Here is a 21,483-nt window from a genome sequence, read left to right as displayed (position 1 = left end):
TTTTCCTCCGAAAATTAATTTATTAGTATTATTATTTATTATCAAATATATAAATACTTCTGGGTTTTAAAGGAAGCGGGAACACTATTTGTAATTTTAAAAAATTGATAATTTAGCTCTCTTTTAAAAAAGTTTTGTAGCCCTGAAAAGGGCTTGTTTAAATCAATTTCAAATTTCAGATTTCGAAATCTAAAATTGCCATAATTAAGATTATCTTAATTTACTTCTTCGACGCCGTGGTCTTGGCTTTCGGCTTCTTAGCGGTAGCCGGAGCAGTTGCTTTCTTCACTGCCTTCTTAGGCTTGGCGGACGCTGCTGCCTTGGCCTTCGGTGCCTTGGCTGCCTTTGGCTTCGCGGCGGCCGGCTTAGCCTTTGCTGCTGCTGGCTTTGCCTTTACGACTCCAGTTTTCTTGGCATCCTTGGCCTTTGCCTTCTCAGTTTTCTTCTTCTCGGCAGTCTTCTTGGTGGCAACGGCCTTCTTAGCCTTGGGTTTCTTGTCAGCAGCTCCGGCGGCTTTCTTTGCGGTGGCTCCGGCTTTCTTGGTGACTACCTTCTTGCTTTTGACTTTTTTCTCAGCAGCCGCAACCTTTGGCTTGGGCTCCTTTTTGGCAGAGGCCGACAGTTTGAAGGAACCAGACGCACCCTTTCCCTTTGTTTGGATCAGCTTTCCATTAGCCACTGCGGACTTCAAGTACTTCTTGATGAATGGAGCCAGTTTCTGGGCGTCGCATTTGTAGGTGGCAGTGATATATTTCTTGATTGCCAGAAGCGATGAGCCACCACGCTCCTTCAAGTTCTTGATGGAAGCATCCACCATTTGTTGAGTTGGCGGATGTGATGGTGGAACTGCTGCCTTCTTGGCCTTGGTAGCTCCTGAACCAGATGCCTTTTTGGCGGCCACCTTCTTCTCAACTGGCGCTGGTGGGGCAGCCACTGGGGACGCGGATGTTGCCACTGCAGAGTCGGACATTTTTGCTTCACTAATTATTTTCGAAAGCTAACGAAAAACACTTTTGTTTGTATAGAAATGGCGCGAGCGGTCTAGACCCGACGTCCCTCGTTGATATGAGAATCGAGGAGGAGAGCAGTATAACTATGTGTTTGGCAGCGCTCATTTACGTTGCCTATGTTTGATCGATGTGCAGTTTTATTTTCTTCTTTTCTCAATGTTATATTTTTAAATGGTAGAATGTTTTAATTATTTTAAGCACTTAAATGTTTCATAAAACATGTTTAGTTATTTTAATGTGAAATTATTGTTTGGATCATTTTGTAAAAGTGTCTGAAGTTCAAGATTTGCATTTTTGACCAAAGCATTTCGTGAAAAATCATCTGTTAAAATATTAAAATTTATGAATATTATGAATATTTTTTAGAAAGAGTGAAATTTGAACCTTTTACTTGCGGGAACACTCAAAATATTTTCGTTTTAAACAAATTATGGTATTTTTTGACCACTTTCAAATTGGCCCTTTCATACATAAATTGTCGGCTTTCTTGGTACTTTCGGGTATGGTTTTGGCTACCTAAAAAATATTAATATTTTAAAATATATTAGTTTTTGTCAATTTTGTAAAATAAATAGGACACATGTTTTAGTTAATAAAAGTTTAAACTGAATTTATGCATTTGTTTCTTGGAAATGGCCTATTATGTTCCCCATACAACGTTCATATTCGAGTTTTCTTGAGCACAGTACCCAAGGAGACGGGAAATTAAATCTTTTAAGCATTTAATTTGATGGATTTTTAGTTTATAAGTGTAATATTAATATCTTAAGAAAAATAGAAAAAACAAATTGATTTGTTTTTTATTACTTAAATAAAATGTTCAAATCAAGCAGTTTGAATACATTTATTTCGAACTTAATAACTTAAGTAAATATTTTATTTATTTATTTATTTATAATGAAATTAACGCGTAATTCAAATTGCGCGAAATTTTAGTTTAGCTATACCAACTTCAGGCCTTAAGGGGGATATACATGTAAACGGTCAAAATGTAGACATTTTTCGTGAATTTTTTAATGTAGGAAATAATTTCCTAAGGAAAAATGCCATGTTCAGGTAATCAGATTTCACTTCCCACCCTCTTAAAAAATAGTAATACTCATTTGTATTACCCGCATTTAGGTTCAAATAGAAGATAATTTCATGCTGATCATAATAATTTTTATTCACTCCGATATGTTACATAGTTTTTTGTGAATCGTGCCCATAGCATAGGTAAAAATGCAAAAATTTTAAGCAGAGAAAAATACGTTTAACACTTATATACCTTGCGTATATAGTTGATTTGAGGCACTTGGAGTTGGAATTCGATAATGAAACTTACACAGTATATTCTTTAAGTAACAAACTATTTTTTAAACCAAAAAAAATTTTGGTTTACATGTATATCCCCCCTTAAGCTAATTAAAGTAAATATACTGGATTGTGTTTGATTAAAACCACATCAATTTGATCAAACACGGTACAATTTGGTTTTTTAATATACCTTTTTAATCTTTTAAAAATTCCCTGAATTAAAATAATATAAATGTCCCTACATTCCGTAGATACCAATAGAGTATCGCACTATCTAAATAATTGTAAATATTTGTATTTATATATTTTAAGATCGATCTCTGACTATAAGATATTTAACCATAAAAACGCAAAACCGGGAATGTTTTATTTGTAGTATGTAAATTATATATGAAAATGTATAATCTCTATTATAAATATGTTTGTGGTCCTGAAAAGGACCGATTTGTACAAAATGTATTGACGCTATTTGCTAGTCGAAGCAATCTCAACTTAAGCACGCTCGCCACGGATACGACGGGCCAGCTGGATGTCCTTGGGCATGATTGTGACTCGCTTGGCGTGGATGGCACACAAGTTGGTATCTTCAAAGAGACCAACCAGGTAGGCTTCGCTAGCTTCCTGCAGAGCCATCACGGCCGAGCTCTGGAAGCGCAGGTCAGTCTTGAAGTCCTGAGCGATTTCACGCACCAAGCGCTGGAAAGGCAGCTTGCGGATCAGCAGCTCGGTACTCTTCTGGTAGCGACGGATCTCACGCAGAGCCACAGTTCCGGGGCGATAGCGATGGGGCTTCTTCACACCACCGGTGGCTGGGGCACTCTTGCGAGCGGCCTTGGTTGCCAGTTGTTTGCGTGGCGCCTTGCCACCAGTCGATTTGCGAGCGGTCTGCTTGGTACGGGCCATTTTATATTCTTCTTATTTTCACTGTCTGTTCACTGTTTACTTCACGAGTCTGAAAACACAATAAACGAGCTGCGCATTGCCTACCCTCTTATATAGCAAAACGTGGAGGGTGGAAAAGAGAGAGCTAGTCGAAGCACATGCCATTTCGTTTGTCGAGCACAGAGCGAGAAGGCCATAGCGTTCGGGCTCGCTCGTGCAGAGCAGAGTTTAGGTATAAATAGGAGCGGCCGACGCGGCTTCTACATTAGTTCAGTGGTGACTTTCGAAGTGTAAAAATAAAATAGTGAAAAATGACTGGTCGCGGTAAAGGAGGCAAAGGCTTGGGAAAAGGTGGCGCCAAGCGTCATCGCAAAGTGCTGCGTGATAACATCCAGGGTATCACAAAGCCAGCCATCCGTCGTCTGGCTCGGCGTGGCGGCGTGAAGCGCATTTCGGGACTCATTTACGAGGAAACCCGTGGTGTTCTGAAGGTGTTTTTGGAGAACGTGATCCGTGATGCCGTCACCTACACTGAACACGCCAAGAGGAAGACCGTCACAGCCATGGACGTCGTCTACGCCCTGAAGAGACAAGGCCGCACCCTGTACGGTTTCGGCGGTTAAAAAATCAGTACAGTCTGTACTTCTCAACAATCGGTCCTTTTCAGGACCACCACTTAATTTCATAAAAGAGAAAAATTATCAAGTTATATTTCGCATATATCTTAACATTGAATATTCTAGCCCAAGAATGGAAATATCTTTATTTGAATTGGTCGGGGTTTCCGTAGGAAGACAATCACATCTTTAGGTAGCGTAAACTGTCTTGCAATGACAATGTTCATTGTCCATGTCCTGGAATTTCTCTGACGACTGTACTATTGGTTTCTGCATAGCGATAACCAAAAATATAAATATTATATGTATATTTTATATATACAAAATTTATTTATTATATAATTATTAATATTGTTTAAACTTAGCTAGGCATATTTGAAAATGTAAGTTTCTTTTAAAATAGTTTGGTCGTCCTGAAAAGGACGTTTGGGTTTGAGTTTGTTTTTATGTACAAGGTTGCTGGCACGCTTTTTGAACGCTTAAGCCTTCTCGGTCTTGTTTCGTTACTGGAATTTCTCTGGCGACTGTACTATTGGTTTCTGCATAGCGATAACCAAAAATATAAATATTATATGTATATTTTATATATATAAATTTATTTATTATATAATTATTAATATTGTTTAAACTTAGCTAGGCATATTTGAAAATGTAAGTTTCTTTTAAAATAGTTTGGTCGTCCTGAAAAGGACGTTTGGGTTTGAGTTTGTTTTTATGTACAAGGTTTCTGGCACGCTTTTTGAACGCTTAAGCCTTCTTCTCGGTCTTCTTGGGCAACAGAACAGCCTGGATGTTGGGCAACACACCTCCCTGGGCAATGGTGACGCCGGAGAGCAGCTTGTTCAACTCTTCGTCGTTGCGGATGGCCAGCTGCAGATGACGCGGGATGATCCTCGTCTTCTTGTTGTCACGAGCAGCATTGCCAGCCAACTCGAGAACCTCAGCGGCCAGATATTCCATCACGGCAGCCAGGTAAACTGGAGCGCCGGCACCGACGCGCTCGGCGTAGTTGCCCTTGCGGAGCAGACGATGGATACGGCCGACAGGGAACTGAAGTCCGGCACGGTTGGACCGGGACTTTGCCTTTCCCTTAACTTTGCCACCTTTTCCACGACCAGACATTTTCTCTTATTTCACTTTATTCACTGCACACACACGAAGAACGAATGTTGCCGGCTGCCCAGCTTGTCACGAATTTATACTTTTAGTTCTGCCTGTGCGTTCAGTTAGGGGTGGGTCGCCTTAGACCTGAAAACATTGCTTGAAAAAAAGTATAAGAGCGAACACCCAAGCCCGACTGCTATGAAAAGTGAGTTAATCGCAAAGTGAAGTGAAGTGAAAAAATAATGCCGCCTAAAACCAGTGGAAAGGCAGCCAAGAAGGCTGGCAAGGCCCAGAAGAACATCACTAAGAACGACAAGAAGAAGAAGCGGAAGAGGAAGGAGAGCTATGCTATCTACATCTACAAGGTCCTGAAGCAGGTCCATCCCGACACTGGCATTTCCTCGAAGGCGATGAGCATCATGAACAGCTTTGTGAATGACATCTTCGAGCGCATTGCTGCCGAGGCTTCTCGTCTGGCGCACTACAACAAGCGCTCGACCATCACCAGTCGGGAAATCCAAACTGCTGTTCGTCTGCTCCTGCCCGGAGAGTTGGCAAAGCACGCCGTCAGTGAGGGAACCAAGGCTGTCACCAAGTACACCAGCTCCAAGTAAATTTCCCCGCGGATGCGGAGAAGCATTAAAAAGGCCCTTTTCAGGGCCACAAAAAGTTTTACCAAAGAATCTGAATTTTCAAAAGCCTAATTTTTCTTTAAATATATAAAGCTTCCATTTTAAAACCAAAAGCTGTCCTGTAAAATATAAAATCTATTTCGAATTAAAATTTTCCTGGAATAGTACAATTTAAATGTGACCCCTTTAAAAAATTTGGAAAAAAAAAGTAATTCTACCAAAAAATCGACTTAGATCGATATGCTGACCAAAAATTAATATGGTTTATAGGGTCGGACATGACTCTTGACTGCGATACGCTATTTTCCTCCGAAAATTAATTTATTAGTATTATTATTTATTATCAAATATATAAATACTTCTGGGTTTTAAAGGAAGCGGGAACACTATTTGTAATTTTAAAAAATTGATAATTTAGCTCTCTTTTAAAAAAGTTTTGTAGCCCTGAAAAGGGCTTGTTTAAATCAATTTCAAATTTCAGATTTCGAAATCTAAAATTGCCATAATTAAGATTATCTTAATTTACTTCTTCGACGCCGTGGTCTTGGCTTTCGGCTTCTTAGCGGTAGCCGGAGCAGTTGCTTTCTTCACTGCCTTCTTAGGCTTGGCGGACGCTGCTGCCTTGGCCTTCGGTGCCTTGGCTGCCTTTGGCTTCGCGGCGGCCGGCTTAGCCTTTGCTGCTGCTGGCTTTGCCTTTACGACTCCAGTTTTCTTGGCATCCTTGGCCTTTGCCTTCTCAGTTTTCTTCTTCTCGGCAGTCTTCTTGGTGGCAACGGCCTTCTTAGCCTTGGGTTTCTTGTCAGCAGCTCCGGCGGCTTTCTTTGCGGTGGCTCCGGCTTTCTTGGTGACTACCTTCTTGCTTTTGACTTTTTTCTCAGCAGCCGCAACCTTTGGCTTGGGCTCCTTTTTGGCAGAGGCCGACAGTTTGAAGGAACCAGACGCACCCTTTCCCTTTGTTTGGATCAGCTTTCCATTAGCCACTGCGGACTTCAAGTACTTCTTGATGAATGGAGCCAGTTTCTGGGCGTCGCATTTGTAGGTGGCAGTGATATATTTCTTGATTGCCAGAAGCGATGAGCCACCACGCTCCTTCAAGTTCTTGATGGAAGCATCCACCATTTGTTGAGTTGGCGGATGTGATGGTGGAACTGCTGCCTTCTTGGCCTTGGTAGCTCCTGAACCAGATGCCTTTTTGGCGGCCACCTTCTTCTCAACTGGCGCTGGTGGGGCAGCCACTGGGGACGCGGATGTTGCCACTGCAGAGTCGGACATTTTTGCTTCACTAATTATTTTCGAAAGCTAACGAAAAACACTTTTGTTTGTATAGAAATGGCGCGAGCGGTCTAGACCCGACGTCCCTCGTTGATATGAGAATCGAGGAGGAGAGCAGTATAACTATGTGTTTGGCAGCGCTCATTTACGTTGCCTATGTTTGATCGATGTGCAGTTTTATTTTCTTCTTTTCTCAATGTTATATTTTTAAATGGTAGAATGTTTTAATTATTTTAAGCACTTAAATGTTTCATAAAACATGTTTAGTTATTTTAATGTGAAATTATTGTTTGGATCATTTTGTAAAAGTGTCTGAAGTTCAAGATTTGCATTTTTGACCAAAGCATTTCGTGAAAAATCATCTGTTAAAATATTAAAATTTATGAATATTATGAATATTTTTTAGAAAGAGTGAAATTTGAACCTTTTACTTGCGGGAACACTCAAAATATTTTCGTTTTAAACAAATTATGGTATTTTTTGACCACTTTCAAATTGGCCCTTTCATACATAAATTGTCGGCTTTCTTGGTACTTTCGGGTATGGTTTTGGCTACCTAAAAAATATTAATATTTTAAAATATATTAGTTTTTGTCAATTTTGTAAAATAAATAGGACACATGTTTTAGTTAATAAAAGTTTAAACTGAATTTATGCATTTGTTTCTTGGAAATGGCCTATTATGTTCCCCATACAACGTTCATATTCGAGTTTTCTTGAGCACAGTACCCAAGGAGACGGGAAATTAAATCTTTTAAGCATTTAATTTGATGGATTTTTAGTTTATAAGTGTAATATTAATATCTTAAGAAAAATAGAAAAAACAAATTGATTTGTTTTTTATTACTTAAATAAAATGTTCAAATCAAGCAGTTTGAATACATTTATTTCGAACTTAATAACTTAAGTAAATATTTTAATTATTTATTTATTTATTTATTATGAAATTAACGCGTAATTCAAATTGCGCGAAATTTTAGTTTAGCTATACCAACTTCAGGCCTTAAGGGGGATATACATGTAAACGGTCAAAATGTAGACATTTTTCGTGAATTTTTTAATGTAGGAAATAATTTCCTAAGGAAAAATGCCATTTTCAGGTAATCAGATTTCACTTCCCACCCTCTTAAAAAATAGTAATACTCATTTGTATTACCCGCATTTAGGTTCAAATAGAAGATAATTTCATGCTGATCATAATAATTTTTGATTCACTCCGATATGTTACATAGTTTTTTGTGAATCGTGCCCATAGCATAGGTAAAAATGCAAAAATTTTAAGCAGAGAAAAATACGTTTAACACTTATATACCTTGCGTATATAGTTGATTTGAGGCACTTGGAGTTGGAATTCGATAATGAAACTTACACAGTATATTCTTTAAGTAACAAACTATTTTTTAAACCAAAAAAAATTTTGGTTTACATGTATATCCCCCCTTAAGCTAATTAAAGTAAATATACTGGATTGTGTTTGATTAAAACCACATCAATTTGATCAAACACGGTACAATTTGGTTTTTTAATATACCTTTTTAATCTTTTAAAAATTCCCTGAATTAAAATAATATAAATGTCCCTACATTCCGTAGATACCAATAGAGTATCGCACTATCTAAATAATTGTAAATATTTGTATTTATATATTTTAAGATCGATCTCTGACTATAAGATATTTAACCATAAAAACGCAAAACCGGGAATGTTTTATTTGTAGTATGTAAATTATATATGAAAATGTATAATCTCTATTATAAATATGTTTGTGGTCCTGAAAAGGACCGATTTGTACAAAATGTATTGACGCTATTTGCTAGTCGAAGCAATCTCAACTTAAGCACGCTCGCCACGGATACGACGGGCCAGCTGGATGTCCTTGGGCATGATTGTGACTCGCTTGGCGTGGATGGCACACAAGTTGGTATCTTCAAAGAGACCAACCAGGTAGGCTTCGCTAGCTTCCTGCAGAGCCATCACGGCCGAGCTCTGGAAGCGCAGGTCAGTCTTGAAGTCCTGAGCGATTTCACGCACCAAGCGCTGGAAAGGCAGCTTGCGGATCAGCAGCTCGGTACTCTTCTGGTAGCGACGGATCTCACGCAGAGCCACAGTTCCGGGGCGATAGCGATGGGGCTTCTTCACACCACCGGTGGCTGGGGCACTCTTGCGAGCGGCCTTGGTTGCCAGTTGTTTGCGTGGCGCCTTGCCACCAGTCGATTTGCGAGCGGTCTGCTTGGTACGGGCCATTTTAGATTCTTCTTATTTTCACTGTCTGTTCACTGTTTACTTCACGAGTCTGAAAACACAATAAACGAGCTGCGCATTGCCTACCCTCTTATATAGCAAAACGTGGAGGGTGGAAAAGAGAGAGCTAGTCGAAGCACATGCCATTTCGTTTGTCGAGCACAGAGCGAGAAGGCCATAGCGTTCGGGCTCGCTCGTGCAGAGCAGAGTTTAGGTATAAATAGGAGCGGCCGACGCGGCTTCTACATTAGTTCAGTGGTGACTTTCGAAGTGAAAAATAAAATAGTGAAAAATGACTGGTCGCGGTAAAGGAGGCAAAGGCTTGGGAAAAGGTGGCGCCAAGCGTCATCGCAAAGTGCTGCGTGATAACATCCAGGGTATCACAAAGCCAGCCATCCGTCGTCTGGCTCGGCGTGGCGGCGTGAAGCGCATTTCGGGACTCATTTACGAGGAAACCCGTGGTGTTCTGAAGGTGTTTTTGGAGAACGTGATCCGTGATGCCGTCACCTACACTGAACACGCCAAGAGGAAGACCGTCACAGCCATGGACGTCGTCTACGCCCTGAAGAGACAAGGCCGCACCCTGTACGGTTTCGGCGGTTAAAAAATCAGTACAGTCTGTACTTCTCAACAATCGGTCCTTTTCAGGACCACCACTTAATTTCATAAAAGAGAAAAATTATCAAGTTATATTTCGCATATATCTTAACATTGAATATTCTAGCCCAAGAATGGAAATATCTTTATTTGAATTGGTCGGGGTTTCCGTAGGAAGACAATCACATCTTTAGGTAGCGTAAACTGTCTTGCAATGACAATGTTCATTGTCCATGTCCTGGAATTTCTCTGACGACTGTACTATTGGTTTCTGCATAGCGATAACCAAAAATATAAATATTATATGTATATTTTATATATATAAATTTATTTATTATATAATTATTAATATTGTTTAAACTTAGCTAGGCATATTTGAAAATGTAAGTTTCTTTTGAAATAGTTTGGTCGTCCTGAAAAGGACGTTTGGGTTTGAGTTTGTTTTTATGTACAAGGTTTCTGGCACGCTTTTTGAACGCTTAAGCCTTCTTCTCGGTCTTCTTGGGCAACAGAACAGCCTGGATGTTGGGCAACACACCTCCCTGGGCAATGGTGACGCCGGAGAGCAGCTTGTTCAACTCTTCGTCGTTGCGGATGGCCAGCTGCAGATGACGCGGGATGATCCTCGTCTTCTTGTTGTCACGAGCAGCATTGCCAGCCAACTCGAGAACCTCAGCGGCCAGATATTCCATCACGGCAGCCAGGTAAACTGGAGCGCCGGCACCGACGCGCTCGGCGTAGTTGCCCTTGCGGAGCAGACGATGGATACGGCCGACAGGGAACTGAAGTCCGGCACGGTTGGACCGGGACTTTGCCTTTCCCTTAACTTTGCCACCTTTTCCACGACCAGACATTTTCTCTTATTTCACTTTATTCACTGCACACACACGAAGAACGAATGTTGCCGGCTGCCCAGCTTGTCACGAATTTATACTTTTAGTTCTGCCTGTGCGTTCAGTTAGGGGTGGGTCGCCTTAGACCTGAAAACATTGCTTGAAAAAAAGTATAAGAGCGAACACCCAAGCCCGACTGCTATGAAAAGTGAGTTAATCGCAAAGTGAAGTGAAGTGAAAAAATAATGCCGCCTAAAACCAGTGGAAAGGCAGCCAAGAAGGCTGGCAAGGCCCAGAAGAACATCACTAAGAACGACAAGAAGAAGAAGCGGAAGAGGAAGGAGAGCTATGCTATCTACATCTACAAGGTCCTGAAGCAGGTCCATCCCGACACTGGCATTTCCTCGAAGGCGATGAGCATCATGAACAGCTTTGTGAATGACATCTTCGAGCGCATTGCTGCCGAGGCTTCTCGTCTGGCGCACTACAACAAGCGCTCGACCATCACCAGTCGGGAAATCCAAACTGCTGTTCGTCTGCTCCTGCCCGGAGAGTTGGCAAAGCACGCCGTCAGTGAGGGAACCAAGGCTGTCACCAAGTACACCAGCTCCAAGTAAATTTCCCCGCGGATGCGGAGAAGCATTAAAAAGGCCCTTTTCAGGGCCACAAAAAGTTTTACCAAAGAATCTGAATTTTCAAAAGCCTAATTTTTCTTTAAATATATAAAGCTTCCATTTTAAAACCAAAAGCTGTCCTGTAAAATATAAAATCTATTTCGAATTAAAATTTTCCTGGAATAGTACAATTTAAATGTGACCCCTTTAAAAAATTTGGAAAAAAAAAGTAATTCTACCAAAAAATCGACTTAGATCGATATGCTGACCAAAAATTAATATGGTTTATAGGGTCGGACATGACTCTTGACTGCGATACGCTATTTTCCTCCGAAAATTAATTTATTAGTATTATTATTTATTATCAAATATATAAATACTTCTGGGTTTTAAAGGAAGCGGGAACACTATTTGTAATTTTAAAAAATTGATAATTTAGCTCTCTTTTAAAAAAGTTTTGTAGCCCTGAAAAGGGCTTGTTTAAATCAATTTCAAATTTCAGATTTCGAAATCTAAAATTGCCATAATTAAGATTATCTTAATTTACTTCTTCGACGCCGTGGTCTTGGCTTTCGGCTTCTTAGCGGTAGCCGGAGCAGTTGCTTTCTTCACTGCCTTCTTAGGCTTGGCGGACGCTGCTGCCTTGGCCTTCGGTGCCTTGGCTGCCTTTGGCTTCGCGGCGGCCGGCTTAGCCTTTGCTGCTGCTGGCTTTGCCTTTACGACTCCAGTTTTCTTGGCATCCTTGGCCTTTGCCTTCTCAGTTTTCTTCTTCTCGGCAGTCTTCTTGGTGGCAACGGCCTTCTTAGCCTTGGGTTTCTTGTCAGCAGCTCCGGCGGCTTTCTTTGCGGTGGCTCCGGCTTTCTTGGTGACTACCTTCTTGCTTTTGACTTTTTTCTCAGCAGCCGCAACCTTTGGCTTGGGCTCCTTTTTGGCAGAGGCCGACAGTTTGAAGGAACCAGACGCACCCTTTCCCTTTGTTTGGATCAGCTTTCCATTAGCCACTGCGGACTTCAAGTACTTCTTGATGAATGGAGCCAGTTTCTGGGCGTCGCATTTGTAGGTGGCAGTGATATATTTCTTGATTGCCAGAAGCGATGAGCCACCACGCTCCTTCAAGTTCTTGATGGAAGCATCCACCATTTGTTGAGTTGGCGGATGTGATGGTGGAACTGCTGCCTTCTTGGCCTTGGTAGCTCCTGAACCAGATGCCTTTTTGGCGGCCACCTTCTTCTCAACTGGCGCTGGTGGGGCAGCCACTGGGGACGCGGATGTTGCCACTGCAGAGTCGGACATTTTTGCTTCACTAATTATTTTCGAAAGCTAACGAAAAACACTTTTGTTTGTATAGAAATGGCGCGAGCGGTCTAGACCCGACGTCCCTCGTTGATATGAGAATCGAGGAGGAGAGCAGTATAACTATGTGTTTGGCAGCGCTCATTTACGTTGCCTATGTTTGATCGATGTGCAGTTTTATTTTCTTCTTTTCTCAATGTTATATTTTTAAATGGTAGAATGTTTTAATTATTTTAAGCACTTAAATGTTTCATAAAACATGTTTAGTTATTTTAATGTGAAATTATTGTTTGGATCATTTTGTAAAAGTGTCTGAAGTTCAAGATTTGCATTTTTGACCAAAGCATTTCGTGAAAAATCATCTGTTAAAATATTAAAATTTATGAATATTATGAATATTTTTTAGAAAGAGTGAAATTTGAACCTTTTACTTGCGGGAACACTCAAAATATTTTCGTTTTAAACAAATTATGGTATTTTTTGACCACTTTCAAATTGGCCCTTTCATACATAAATTGTCGGCTTTCTTGGTACTTTCGGGTATGGTTTTGGCTACCTAAAAAATATTAATATTTTAAAATATATTAGTTTTTGTCAATTTTGTAAAATAAATAGGACACATGTTTTAGTTAATAAAAGTTTAAACTGAATTTATGCATTTGTTTCTTGGAAATGGCCTATTATGTTCCCCATACAACGTTCATATTCGAGTTTTCTTGAGCACAGTACCCAAGGAGACGGGAAATGAAATCTTTTAAGCATTTAATTTGATGGATTTTTAGTTTGTAAGTGTAATATTAATATCTTAAGAAAAATAGAAAAAACAAATTGATTTGTTTTTTATTACTTAAATAAAATGTTCAAATCAAGCAGTTTGAATACATTTATTTCGAACTTAATAACTTAAGTAAATATTTTATTTATTTATTTATTTATAATGAAATTAACGCGTAATTCAAATTGCGCGAAATTTTAGTTTAGCTATACCAACTTCAGGCCTTAAGGGGGATATACATGTAAACGGTCAAAATGTAGACATTTTTCGTGAATTTTTTAATGTAGGAAATAATTTCCTAAGGAAAAATGCCATTTTCAGGTAATCAGATTTCACTTCCCACCCTCTTAAAAAATAGTAATACTCATTTGTATTACCCGCATTTAGGTTCAAATAGAAGATAATTTCATGCTGATCATAATAATTTTTGATTCACTCCGATATGTTACATAGTTTTTTGTGAATCGTGCCCATAGCATAGGTAAAAATGCAAAAATTTTAAGCAGAGAAAAATACGTTTAACACTTATATACCTTGCGTATATAGTTGATTTGAGGCACTTGGAGTTGGAATTCGATAATGAAACTTACACAGTATATTCTTTAAGTAACAAACTATTTTTTAAACCAAAAAAAATTTTGGTTTACATGTATATCCCCCCTTAAGCTAATTAAAGTAAATATACTGGATTGTGTTTGATTAAAACCACATCAATTTGATCAAACACGGTACAATTTGGTTTTTTAATATACCTTTTTAATCTTTTAAAAATTCCCTGAATTAAAATAATATAAATGTCCCTACATTCCGTAGATACCAATAGAGTATCGCACTATCTAAATAATTGTAAATATTTGTATTTATATATTTTAAGATCGATCTCTGACTATAAGATATTTAACCATAAAAACGCAAAACCGGGAATGTTTTATTTGTAGTATGTAAATTATATATGAAAATGTATAATCTCTATTATAAATATGTTTGTGGTCCTGAAAAGGACCGATTTGTACAAAATGTATTGACGCTATTTGCTAGTCGAAGCAATCTCAACTTAAGCACGCTCGCCACGGATACGACGGGCCAGCTGGATGTCCTTGGGCATGATTGTGACTCGCTTGGCGTGGATGGCACACAAGTTGGTATCTTCAAAGAGACCAACCAGGTAGGCTTCGCTAGCTTCCTGCAGAGCCATCACGGCCGAGCTCTGGAAGCGCAGGTCAGTCTTGAAGTCCTGAGCGATTTCACGCACCAAGCGCTGGAAAGGCAGCTTGCGGATCAGCAGCTCGGTACTCTTCTGGTAGCGACGGATCTCACGCAGAGCCACAGTTCCGGGGCGATAGCGATGGGGCTTCTTCACACCACCGGTGGCTGGGGCACTCTTGCGAGCGGCCTTGGTTGCCAGTTGTTTGCGTGGCGCCTTGCCACCAGTCGATTTGCGAGCGGTCTGCTTGGTACGGGCCATTTTATATTCTTCTTATTTTCACTGTCTGTCCACTGTTTACTTCACGAGTCTGAAAACACAATAAACGAGCTGCGCATTGCCTACCCTCTTATATAGCAAAACGTGGAGGGTGGAAAAGAGAGAGCTAGTCGAAGCACATGCCATTTCGTTTGTCGAGCACAGAGCGAGAAGGCCATAGCGTTCGGGCTCGCTCGTGCAGAGCAGAGTTTAGGTATAAATAGGAGCGGCCGACGCGGCTTCTACATTAGTTCAGTGGTGACTTTCGAAGTGTAAAAATAAAATAGTGAAAAATGACTGGTCGCGGTAAAGGAGGCAAAGGCTTGGGAAAAGGTGGCGCCAAGCGTCATCGCAAAGTGCTGCGTGATAACATCCAGGGTATCACAAAGCCAGCCATCCGTCGTCTGGCTCGGCGTGGCGGCGTGAAGCGCATTTCGGGACTCATTTACGAGGAAACCCGTGGTGTTCTGAAGGTGTTTTTGGAGAACGTGATCCGTGATGCCGTCACCTACACTGAACACGCCAAGAGGAAGACCGTCACAGCCATGGACGTCGTCTACGCCCTGAAGAGACAAGGCCGCACCCTGTACGGTTTCGGCGGTTAAAAAATCAGTACAGTCTGTACTTCTCAACAATCGGTCCTTTTCAGGACCACCACTTAATTTCATAAAAGAGAAAAATTATCAAGTTATATTTCGCATATATCTTAACATTGAATATTCTAGCCCAAGAATGGAAATATCTTTATTTGAATTGGTCGGGGTTTCCGTAGGAAGACAATCACATCTTTAGGTAGCGTAAACTGTCTTGCAATGACAATGTTCATTGTCCATGTCCTGGAATTTCTCTGACGACTGTACTATTGGTTTCTGCATAGCGATAACCAAAAATATAAATATTATATGTATATTTTATATATACAAAATTTATTTATTATATAATTATTAATATTGTTTAAACTTAGCTAGGCATATTTGAAAATGTAAGTTTCTTTTAAAATAGTTTGGTCGTCCTGAAAAGGACGTTTGGGTTTGAGTTTGTTTTTATGTACAAGGTTGCTGGCACGCTTTTTGAACGCTTAAGCCTTCTCGGTCTTGTTTCGTTACTGGAATTTCTCTGGCGACTGTACTATTGGTTTCTGCATAGCGATAACCAAAAATATAAATATTATATGTATATTTTATATATATAAATTTATTTATTATATAATTATTAATATTGTTTAAACTTAGCTAGGCATATTTGAAAATGTAAGTTTCTTTTAAAATAGTTTGGTCGTCCTGAAAAGGACGTTTGGGTTTGAGTTTGTTTTTATGTACAAGGTTTCTGGCACGCTTTTTGAACGCTTAAGCCTTCTTCTCGGTCTTCTTGGGCAACAGAACAGCCTGGATGTTGGGCAACACACCTCCCTGGGCAATGGTGACGCCGGAGAGCAGCTTGTTCAACTCTTCGTCGTTGCGGATGGCCAGCTGCAGATGACGCGGGATGATCCTCGTCTTCTTGTTGTCACGAGCAGCATTGCCAGCCAACTCGAGAACCTCAGCGGCCAGATATTCCATCACGGCAGCCAGGTAAACTGGAGCGCCGGCACCGACGCGCTCGGCGTAGTTGCCCTTGCGGAGCAGACGATGGATACGGCCGACAGGGAACTGAAGTCCGGCACGGTTGGACCGGGACTTTGCCTTTCCCTTAACTTTGCCACCTTTTCCACGACCAGACATTTTCTCTTATTTCACTTTATTCACTGCACACACACGAAGAACGAATGTTGCCGGCTGCCCAGCTTGTCACGAATTTATACTTTTAGTTCTGCCTGTGCGTTCAGTTAGGGGTGGGTCGCCTTAGACCTGAAAACATTGCTTGAAAAAAAGTATAAGAGCGAACACCCAAGCCCGACTGCTATGAAAAGTGAGTTAATCGCAAAGTGAAGTGAAGTGAAAAAATAATGCCGCCTAAAACCAGTGGAAAGGCAGCCAAGAAGGCTGGCAAGGCCCAGAAGAACATCACTAAGAACGACAAGAAGAAGAAGCGGAAGAGGAAGGAGAGCTATGCTATCTACATCTACAAGGTCCTGAAGCAGGTCCATCCCGACACTGGCATTTCCTCGAAGGCGATGAGCATCATGAACAGCTTTGTGAATGACATCTTCGAGCGCATTGCTGCCGAGGCTTCTCGTCTGGCGCACTACAACAAGCGCTCGACCATCACCAGTCGGGAAATCCAAACTGCTGTTCGTCTGCTCCTGCCCGGAGAGTTGGCAAAGCACGCCGTCAGTGAGGGAACCAAGGCTGTCACCAAGTACACCAGCTCCAAGTAAATTTCCCCGCGGATGCGGAGAAGCATTAAAAAGGCCCTTTTCAGGGCCACAAAAAGTTTTACCAAAGAATCTGAATTTTCAAAAGCCTAATTTTTCTTTAAATATATAAAGCTTCCATTTTAAAACCAAAAGCTGTCCTGTAAAATATAAAATCTATTTCGAATTAAAATTTTCCTGGAATAGTACAATTTAAATGTGACCCCTTTAAAAAATTTGGAAAAAAAAAGTAATTCTACCAAAAAATCGACTTAGATCGATATGCTGACCAAAAATTAATATGGTTTATAGGGTCGGACATGACTCTTGACTGCGATACGCTATTTTCCTCCGAAAATTAATTTATTAGTATTATTATTTATTATCAAATATATAAATACTTCTGGGTTTTAAAGGAAGCGGGAACACTATTTGTAATTTTAAAAAATTGATAATTTAGCTCTCTTTTAAAAAAGTTTTGTAGCCCTGAAAAGGGCTTGTTTAAATCAATTTCAAATTTCAGATTTCGAAATCTAAAATTGCCGATAATTAAGATTATCTTAATTTACTTCTTCGACGCCGTGGTCTTGGCTTTCGGCTTCTTAGCGGTAGCCGGAGCAGTTGCTTTCTTCACTGCCTTCTTAGGCTTGGCGGACGCTGCTGCCTTGGCCTTCGGTGCCTTGGCTGCCTTTGGCTTCGCGGCGGCCGGCTTAGCCTTTGCTGCTGCTGGCTTTGCCTTTACGACTCCAGTTTTCTTGGCATCCTTGGCCTTTGCCTTCTCAGTTTTCTTCTTCTCGGCAGTCTTCTTGGTGGCAACGGCCTTCTTAGCCTTGGGTTTCTTGTCAGCAGCTCCGGCGGCTTTCTTTGCGGTGGCTCCGGCTTTCTTGGTGACTACCTTCTTGCTTTTGACTTTTTTCTCAGCAGCCGCAACCTTTGGCTTGGGCTCCTTTTTGGCAGAGGCCGACAGTTTGAAGGAACCAGACGCACCCTTTCCCTTTGTTTGGATCAGCTTTCCATTAGCCACTGCGGACTTCAAGTACTTCTTGATGAATGGAGCCAGTTTCTGGGCGTCGCATTTGTAGGTGGCAGTGATATATTTCTTGATTGCCAGAAGCGATGAGCCACCACGCTCCTTCAAGTTCTTGATGGAAGCATCCACCATTTGTTGAGTTGGCGGATGTGATGGTGGAACTGCTGCCTTCTTGGCCTTGGTAGCTCCTGAACCAGATGCCTTTTTGGCGGCCACCTTCTTCTCAACTGGCGCTGGTGGGGCAGCCACTGGGGACGCGGATGTTGCCACTGCAGAGTCGGACATTTTTGCTTCACTAATTATTTTCGAAAGCTAACGAAAAACACTTTTGTTTGTATAGAAATGGCGCGAGCGGTCTAGACCCGACGTCCCTCGTTGATATGAGAATCGAGGAGGAGAGCAGTATAACTATGTGTTTGGCAGCGCTCATTTACGTTGCCTATGTTTGATCGATGTGCAGTTTTATTTTCTTCTTTTCTCAATGTTATATTTTTAAATGGTAGAATGTTTTAATTATTTTAAGCACTTAAATGTTTCATAAAACATGTTTAGTTATTTTAATGTGAAATTATTGTTTGGATCATTTTGTAAAAGTGTCTGAAGTTCAAGATTTGCATTTTTGACCAAAGCATTTCGTGAAAAATCATCTGTTAAAATATTAAAATTTATGAATATTATGAATATTTTTTAGAAAGAGTGAAATTTGAACCTTTTACTTGCGGGAACACTCAAAATATTTTCGTTTTAAACAAATTATGGTATTTTTTGACCACTTTCAAATTGGCCCTTTCATACATAAATTGTCGGCTTTCTTGGTACTTTCGGGTATGGTTTTGGCTACCTAAAAAATATTAATATTTTAAAATATATTAGTTTTTGTCAATTTTGTAAAATAAATAGGACACATGTTTTAGTTAATAAAAGTTTAAACTGAATTTATGCATTTGTTTCTTGGAAATGGCCTATTATGTTCCCCATACAACGTTCATATTCGAGTTTTCTTGAGCACAGTACCCAAGGAGACGGGAAATGAAATCTTTTAAGCATTTAATTTGATGGATTTTTAGTTTATAAGTGTAATATTAATATCTTAAGAAAAATAGAAAAAACAAATTGATTTGTTTTTTATTACTTAAATAAAATGTTCAAATCAAGCAGTTTGAATACATTTATTTCGAACTTAATAACTTAAGTAAATATTTTAATTATTTATTTATTTATTTATTATGAAATTAACGCGTAATTCAAATTGCGCGAAATTTTAGTTTAGCTATACCAACTTCAGGCCTTAAGGGGGATATACATGTAAACGGTCAAAATGTAGACATTTTTCGTGAATTTTTTAATGTAGGAAATAATTTCCTAAGGAAAAATGCCATTTTCAGGTAATCAGATTTCACTTCCCACCCTCTTAAAAAATAGTAATACTCATTTGTATTACCCGCATTTAGGTTCAAATAGAAGATAATTTCATGCTGATCATAATAATTTTTGATTCACTCCGATATGTTACATAGTTTTTTGTGAATCGTGCCCATAGCATAGGTAAAAATGCAAAAATTTTAAGCAGAGAAAAATACGTTTAACACTTATATACCTTGCGTATATAGTTGATTTGAGGCACTTGGAGTTGGAATTCGATAATGAAACTTACACAGTATATTCTTTAAGTAACAAACTATTTTTTAAACCAAAAAAAATTTTGGTTTACATGTATATCCCCCCTTAAGCTAATTAAAGTAAATATACTGGATTGTGTTTGATTAAAACCACATCAATTTGATCAAACACGGTACAATTTGGTTTTTTAATATACCTTTTTAATCTTTTAAAAATTCCCTGAATTAAAATAATATAAATGTCCCTACATTCCGTAGATACCAATAGAGTATCGCACTATCTAAATAATTGTAAATATTTGTATTTATATATTTTAAGATCGATCTCTGACTATAAGATATTTAACCATAAAAACGCAAAACCGGGAATGTTTTATTTGTAGTATGTAAATTATATATGAAAATGTATAATCTCTATTATAAATATGTTTGTGGTCCTGAAAAGGACCGATTTGTACAAAATGTATTGACGCTATTTGCTAGTCGAAGCAATCTCAACTTAAGCACGCTCGCCACGGATACGACGGGCCAGCTGGATGTCCTTGGGCATGATTGTGACTCGCTTGGCGTGGATGGCACACAAGTTGGTATCTTCAAAGAGACCAACCAGGTAGGCTTCGCTAGCTTCCTGCAGAGCCATCACGGCCGAGCTCTGGAAGCGCAGGTCAGTCTTGAAGTCCTGAGCGATTTCACGCACCAAGCGCTGGAAAGGCAGCTTGCGGATCAGCAGCTCGGTACTCTTCTGGTAGCGACGGATCTCACGCAGAGCCACAGTTCCGGGGCGATAGCGATGGGGCTTCTTCACACCACCGGTGGCTGGGGCACTCTTGCGAGCGGCCTTGGTTGCCAGTTGTTTGCGTGGCGCCTTGCCACCAGTCGATTTGCGAGCGGTCTGCTTGGTACGGGCCATTTTATATTCTTCTTATTTTCACTGTCTGTCCACTGTTTACTTCACGAGTCTGAAAACACAATAAACGAGCTGCGCATTGCCTACCCTCTTATATAGCAAAACGTGGAGGGTGGAAAAGAGAGAGCTAGTCGAAGCACATGCCATTTCGTTTGTCGAGCACAGAGCGAGAAGGCCATAGCGTTCGGGCTCGCTCGTGCAGAGCAGAGTTTAGGTATAAATAGGAGCGGCCGACGCGGCTTCTACATTAGTTCAGTGGTGACTTTCGAAGTGTAAAAATAAAATAGTGAAAAATGACTGGTCGCGGTAAAGGAGGCAAAGGCTTGGGAAAAGGTGGCGCCAAGCGTCATCGCAAAGTGCTGCGTGATAACATCCAGGGTATCACAAAGCCAGCCATCCGTCGTCTGGCTCGGCGTGGCGGCGTGAAGCGCATTTCGGGACTCATTTACGAGGAAACCCGTGGTGTTCTGAAGGTGTTTTTGGAGAACGTGATCCGTGATGCCGTCACCTACACTGAACACGCCAAGAGGAAGACCGTCACAGCCATGGACGTCGTCTACGCCCTGAAGAGACAAGGCCGCACCCTGTACGGTTTCGGCGGTTAAAAAATCAGTACAGTCTGTACTTCTCAACAATCGGTCCTTTTCAGGACCACCACTTAATTTCATAAAAGAGAAAAATTATCAAGTTATATTTCGCATATATCTTAACATTGAATATTCTAGCCCAAGAATGGAAATATCTTTATTTGAATTGGTCGGGGTTTCCGTAGGAAGACAATCACATCTTTAGGTAGCGTAAACTGTCTTGCAATGACAATGTTCATTGTCCATGTCCTGGAATTTCTCTGACGACTGTACTATTGGTTTCTGCATAGCGATAACCAAAAATATAAATATTATATGTATATTATATATATATAAATTTATTTATTATATAATTATTAATATTGTTTAAACTTAGCTAGGCATATTTGAAAATGTAAGTTTCTTTTAAAATAGTTTGG

General features: G+C 40.1%; 18 protein-coding genes across 18 annotated transcripts; 7 read left to right on the top strand and 11 right to left on the bottom strand.

The window, feature by feature from the left end:
* Window positions 1-143: 143 nt before the first annotated feature.
* On the bottom strand, window positions 144-1,010 carry LOC121502902 (histone H1-like). The gene has a single exon (XM_070288908.1). The coding sequence runs from the start codon at window positions 968-970 to the stop codon at window positions 221-223; it is 750 nt and encodes a 249-aa protein (XP_070145009.1). The 5' UTR covers window positions 971-1,010; the 3' UTR covers window positions 144-220.
* A 1,761-nt stretch (window positions 1,011-2,771) lies between these two features.
* Window positions 2,772-3,209, bottom strand: LOC121502760 (histone H3). The gene has a single exon (XM_041776481.2). The coding sequence runs from the start codon at window positions 3,207-3,209 to the stop codon at window positions 2,799-2,801; it is 411 nt and encodes a 136-aa protein (XP_041632415.1). The 3' UTR covers window positions 2,772-2,798.
* A 261-nt stretch (window positions 3,210-3,470) lies between these two features.
* Window positions 3,471-3,854, top strand: LOC121502853 (histone H4). The gene has a single exon (XM_041776757.2). The coding sequence runs from the start codon at window positions 3,500-3,502 to the stop codon at window positions 3,809-3,811; it is 312 nt and encodes a 103-aa protein (XP_041632691.1). The 5' UTR covers window positions 3,471-3,499; the 3' UTR covers window positions 3,812-3,854.
* Window positions 3,855-4,504: 650 nt separating this feature from the next.
* LOC121502788 (histone H2A) lies at window positions 4,505-4,945 on the bottom strand. The gene has a single exon (XM_041776532.2). The coding sequence runs from the start codon at window positions 4,925-4,927 to the stop codon at window positions 4,553-4,555; it is 375 nt and encodes a 124-aa protein (XP_041632466.1). The 5' UTR covers window positions 4,928-4,945; the 3' UTR covers window positions 4,505-4,552.
* A 158-nt stretch (window positions 4,946-5,103) lies between these two features.
* On the top strand, window positions 5,104-5,565 carry LOC121502855 (histone H2B). The gene has a single exon (XM_041776791.2). It carries the CDS (start codon window positions 5,152-5,154, stop codon window positions 5,521-5,523), a length of 372 nt encoding a protein of 123 aa, XP_041632725.1. The 5' UTR covers window positions 5,104-5,151; the 3' UTR covers window positions 5,524-5,565.
* Window positions 5,566-5,986: 421 nt separating this feature from the next.
* On the bottom strand, window positions 5,987-6,853 carry LOC121502727 (histone H1-like). Its single transcript, XM_041776450.2, has one exon. It carries the CDS (start codon window positions 6,811-6,813, stop codon window positions 6,064-6,066), a length of 750 nt encoding a protein of 249 aa, XP_041632384.1. The 5' UTR covers window positions 6,814-6,853; the 3' UTR covers window positions 5,987-6,063.
* A 1,766-nt stretch (window positions 6,854-8,619) lies between these two features.
* On the bottom strand, window positions 8,620-9,057 carry LOC138929467 (histone H3). Its single transcript, XM_070288905.1, has one exon. It carries the CDS (start codon window positions 9,055-9,057, stop codon window positions 8,647-8,649), a length of 411 nt encoding a protein of 136 aa, XP_070145006.1. The 3' UTR covers window positions 8,620-8,646.
* Window positions 9,058-9,338: 281 nt separating this feature from the next.
* On the top strand, window positions 9,339-9,701 carry LOC121502897 (histone H4). The gene has a single exon (XM_041776966.2). It carries the CDS (start codon window positions 9,347-9,349, stop codon window positions 9,656-9,658), a length of 312 nt encoding a protein of 103 aa, XP_041632900.1. The 5' UTR covers window positions 9,339-9,346; the 3' UTR covers window positions 9,659-9,701.
* A 381-nt stretch (window positions 9,702-10,082) lies between these two features.
* Window positions 10,083-10,523, bottom strand: LOC108070732 (histone H2A). The gene has a single exon (XM_017161331.3). The coding sequence runs from the start codon at window positions 10,503-10,505 to the stop codon at window positions 10,131-10,133; it is 375 nt and encodes a 124-aa protein (XP_017016820.2). The 5' UTR covers window positions 10,506-10,523; the 3' UTR covers window positions 10,083-10,130.
* A 158-nt stretch (window positions 10,524-10,681) lies between these two features.
* Window positions 10,682-11,143, top strand: LOC108070742 (histone H2B). The gene has a single exon (XM_017161342.3). The coding sequence runs from the start codon at window positions 10,730-10,732 to the stop codon at window positions 11,099-11,101; it is 372 nt and encodes a 123-aa protein (XP_017016831.2). The 5' UTR covers window positions 10,682-10,729; the 3' UTR covers window positions 11,102-11,143.
* Window positions 11,144-11,564: 421 nt separating this feature from the next.
* Window positions 11,565-12,431, bottom strand: LOC108071502 (histone H1-like). The gene has a single exon (XM_070288909.1). It carries the CDS (start codon window positions 12,389-12,391, stop codon window positions 11,642-11,644), a length of 750 nt encoding a protein of 249 aa, XP_070145010.1. The 5' UTR covers window positions 12,392-12,431; the 3' UTR covers window positions 11,565-11,641.
* Window positions 12,432-14,193: 1,762 nt separating this feature from the next.
* On the bottom strand, window positions 14,194-14,669 carry LOC138929463 (histone H3). The gene has a single exon (XM_070288900.1). The coding sequence runs from the start codon at window positions 14,629-14,631 to the stop codon at window positions 14,221-14,223; it is 411 nt and encodes a 136-aa protein (XP_070145001.1). The 5' UTR covers window positions 14,632-14,669; the 3' UTR covers window positions 14,194-14,220.
* A 223-nt stretch (window positions 14,670-14,892) lies between these two features.
* On the top strand, window positions 14,893-15,276 carry LOC121502899 (histone H4). Its single transcript, XM_041776972.2, has one exon. The coding sequence runs from the start codon at window positions 14,922-14,924 to the stop codon at window positions 15,231-15,233; it is 312 nt and encodes a 103-aa protein (XP_041632906.1). The 5' UTR covers window positions 14,893-14,921; the 3' UTR covers window positions 15,234-15,276.
* Window positions 15,277-15,926: 650 nt separating this feature from the next.
* Window positions 15,927-16,367, bottom strand: LOC121502856 (histone H2A). Its single transcript, XM_041776808.2, has one exon. The coding sequence runs from the start codon at window positions 16,347-16,349 to the stop codon at window positions 15,975-15,977; it is 375 nt and encodes a 124-aa protein (XP_041632742.1). The 5' UTR covers window positions 16,350-16,367; the 3' UTR covers window positions 15,927-15,974.
* Window positions 16,368-16,525: 158 nt separating this feature from the next.
* On the top strand, window positions 16,526-16,987 carry LOC121502587 (histone H2B). Its single transcript, XM_041776279.2, has one exon. It carries the CDS (start codon window positions 16,574-16,576, stop codon window positions 16,943-16,945), a length of 372 nt encoding a protein of 123 aa, XP_041632213.1. The 5' UTR covers window positions 16,526-16,573; the 3' UTR covers window positions 16,946-16,987.
* A 499-nt stretch (window positions 16,988-17,486) lies between these two features.
* Window positions 17,487-18,276, bottom strand: LOC121502875 (histone H1-like). Its single transcript, XM_041776862.2, has one exon. The coding sequence runs from the start codon at window positions 18,234-18,236 to the stop codon at window positions 17,487-17,489; it is 750 nt and encodes a 249-aa protein (XP_041632796.1). The 5' UTR covers window positions 18,237-18,276.
* A 1,766-nt stretch (window positions 18,277-20,042) lies between these two features.
* LOC138929461 (histone H3) lies at window positions 20,043-20,520 on the bottom strand. Its single transcript, XM_070288898.1, has one exon. It carries the CDS (start codon window positions 20,478-20,480, stop codon window positions 20,070-20,072), a length of 411 nt encoding a protein of 136 aa, XP_070144999.1. The 5' UTR covers window positions 20,481-20,520; the 3' UTR covers window positions 20,043-20,069.
* Window positions 20,521-20,739: 219 nt separating this feature from the next.
* LOC121502565 (histone H4) lies at window positions 20,740-21,125 on the top strand. The gene has a single exon (XM_041776254.2). The coding sequence runs from the start codon at window positions 20,771-20,773 to the stop codon at window positions 21,080-21,082; it is 312 nt and encodes a 103-aa protein (XP_041632188.1). The 5' UTR covers window positions 20,740-20,770; the 3' UTR covers window positions 21,083-21,125.
* Window positions 21,126-21,483: the final 358 nt, after the last annotated feature.

This window comes from Drosophila kikkawai, unplaced genomic scaffold, assembly GCF_030179895.1.
Source record: "Drosophila kikkawai strain 14028-0561.14 unplaced genomic scaffold, DkikHiC1v2 scaffold_209, whole genome shotgun sequence".
In the NCBI taxonomy this organism is placed as follows: Eukaryota; Metazoa; Arthropoda; class Insecta; order Diptera; family Drosophilidae; genus Drosophila; species Drosophila kikkawai.
Note: the sequence above shows the minus strand (reverse complement) of the source record. Positions and strands in the feature narration are given on the sequence as shown.

What these genes read in the sequence shown, in the direction of transcription:
- LOC121502727 (XM_041776450.2), bottom strand. Translation starts at nt 6,813, where the DNA reads ATGTCCGACTCTGCAGTGGCAACATCCGCGTCCCCAGTGGCTGCCCCA.
- LOC121502897 (XM_041776966.2), top strand. Translation starts at nt 9,347, where the DNA reads ATGACTGGTCGCGGTAAAGGAGGCAAAGGCTTGGGAAAAGGTGGCGCC.
- LOC121502565 (XM_041776254.2), top strand. Translation starts at nt 20,771, where the DNA reads ATGACTGGTCGCGGTAAAGGAGGCAAAGGCTTGGGAAAAGGTGGCGCC.
- LOC138929461 (XM_070288898.1), bottom strand. Translation starts at nt 20,480, where the DNA reads ATGGCCCGTACCAAGCAGACCGCTCGCAAATCGACTGGTGGCAAGGCG.
- LOC108070742 (XM_017161342.3), top strand. Translation starts at nt 10,730, where the DNA reads ATGCCGCCTAAAACCAGTGGAAAGGCAGCCAAGAAGGCTGGCAAGGCC.
- LOC121502788 (XM_041776532.2), bottom strand. Translation starts at nt 4,927, where the DNA reads ATGTCTGGTCGTGGAAAAGGTGGCAAAGTTAAGGGAAAGGCAAAGTCC.
- LOC138929467 (XM_070288905.1), bottom strand. Translation starts at nt 9,057, where the DNA reads ATGGCCCGTACCAAGCAGACCGCTCGCAAATCGACTGGTGGCAAGGCG.
- LOC121502760 (XM_041776481.2), bottom strand. Translation starts at nt 3,209, where the DNA reads ATGGCCCGTACCAAGCAGACCGCTCGCAAATCGACTGGTGGCAAGGCG.
- LOC108070732 (XM_017161331.3), bottom strand. Translation starts at nt 10,505, where the DNA reads ATGTCTGGTCGTGGAAAAGGTGGCAAAGTTAAGGGAAAGGCAAAGTCC.
- LOC121502855 (XM_041776791.2), top strand. Translation starts at nt 5,152, where the DNA reads ATGCCGCCTAAAACCAGTGGAAAGGCAGCCAAGAAGGCTGGCAAGGCC.
- LOC121502587 (XM_041776279.2), top strand. Translation starts at nt 16,574, where the DNA reads ATGCCGCCTAAAACCAGTGGAAAGGCAGCCAAGAAGGCTGGCAAGGCC.
- LOC138929463 (XM_070288900.1), bottom strand. Translation starts at nt 14,631, where the DNA reads ATGGCCCGTACCAAGCAGACCGCTCGCAAATCGACTGGTGGCAAGGCG.
- LOC121502902 (XM_070288908.1), bottom strand. Translation starts at nt 970, where the DNA reads ATGTCCGACTCTGCAGTGGCAACATCCGCGTCCCCAGTGGCTGCCCCA.
- LOC108071502 (XM_070288909.1), bottom strand. Translation starts at nt 12,391, where the DNA reads ATGTCCGACTCTGCAGTGGCAACATCCGCGTCCCCAGTGGCTGCCCCA.
- LOC121502856 (XM_041776808.2), bottom strand. Translation starts at nt 16,349, where the DNA reads ATGTCTGGTCGTGGAAAAGGTGGCAAAGTTAAGGGAAAGGCAAAGTCC.
- LOC121502899 (XM_041776972.2), top strand. Translation starts at nt 14,922, where the DNA reads ATGACTGGTCGCGGTAAAGGAGGCAAAGGCTTGGGAAAAGGTGGCGCC.
- LOC121502875 (XM_041776862.2), bottom strand. Translation starts at nt 18,236, where the DNA reads ATGTCCGACTCTGCAGTGGCAACATCCGCGTCCCCAGTGGCTGCCCCA.
- LOC121502853 (XM_041776757.2), top strand. Translation starts at nt 3,500, where the DNA reads ATGACTGGTCGCGGTAAAGGAGGCAAAGGCTTGGGAAAAGGTGGCGCC.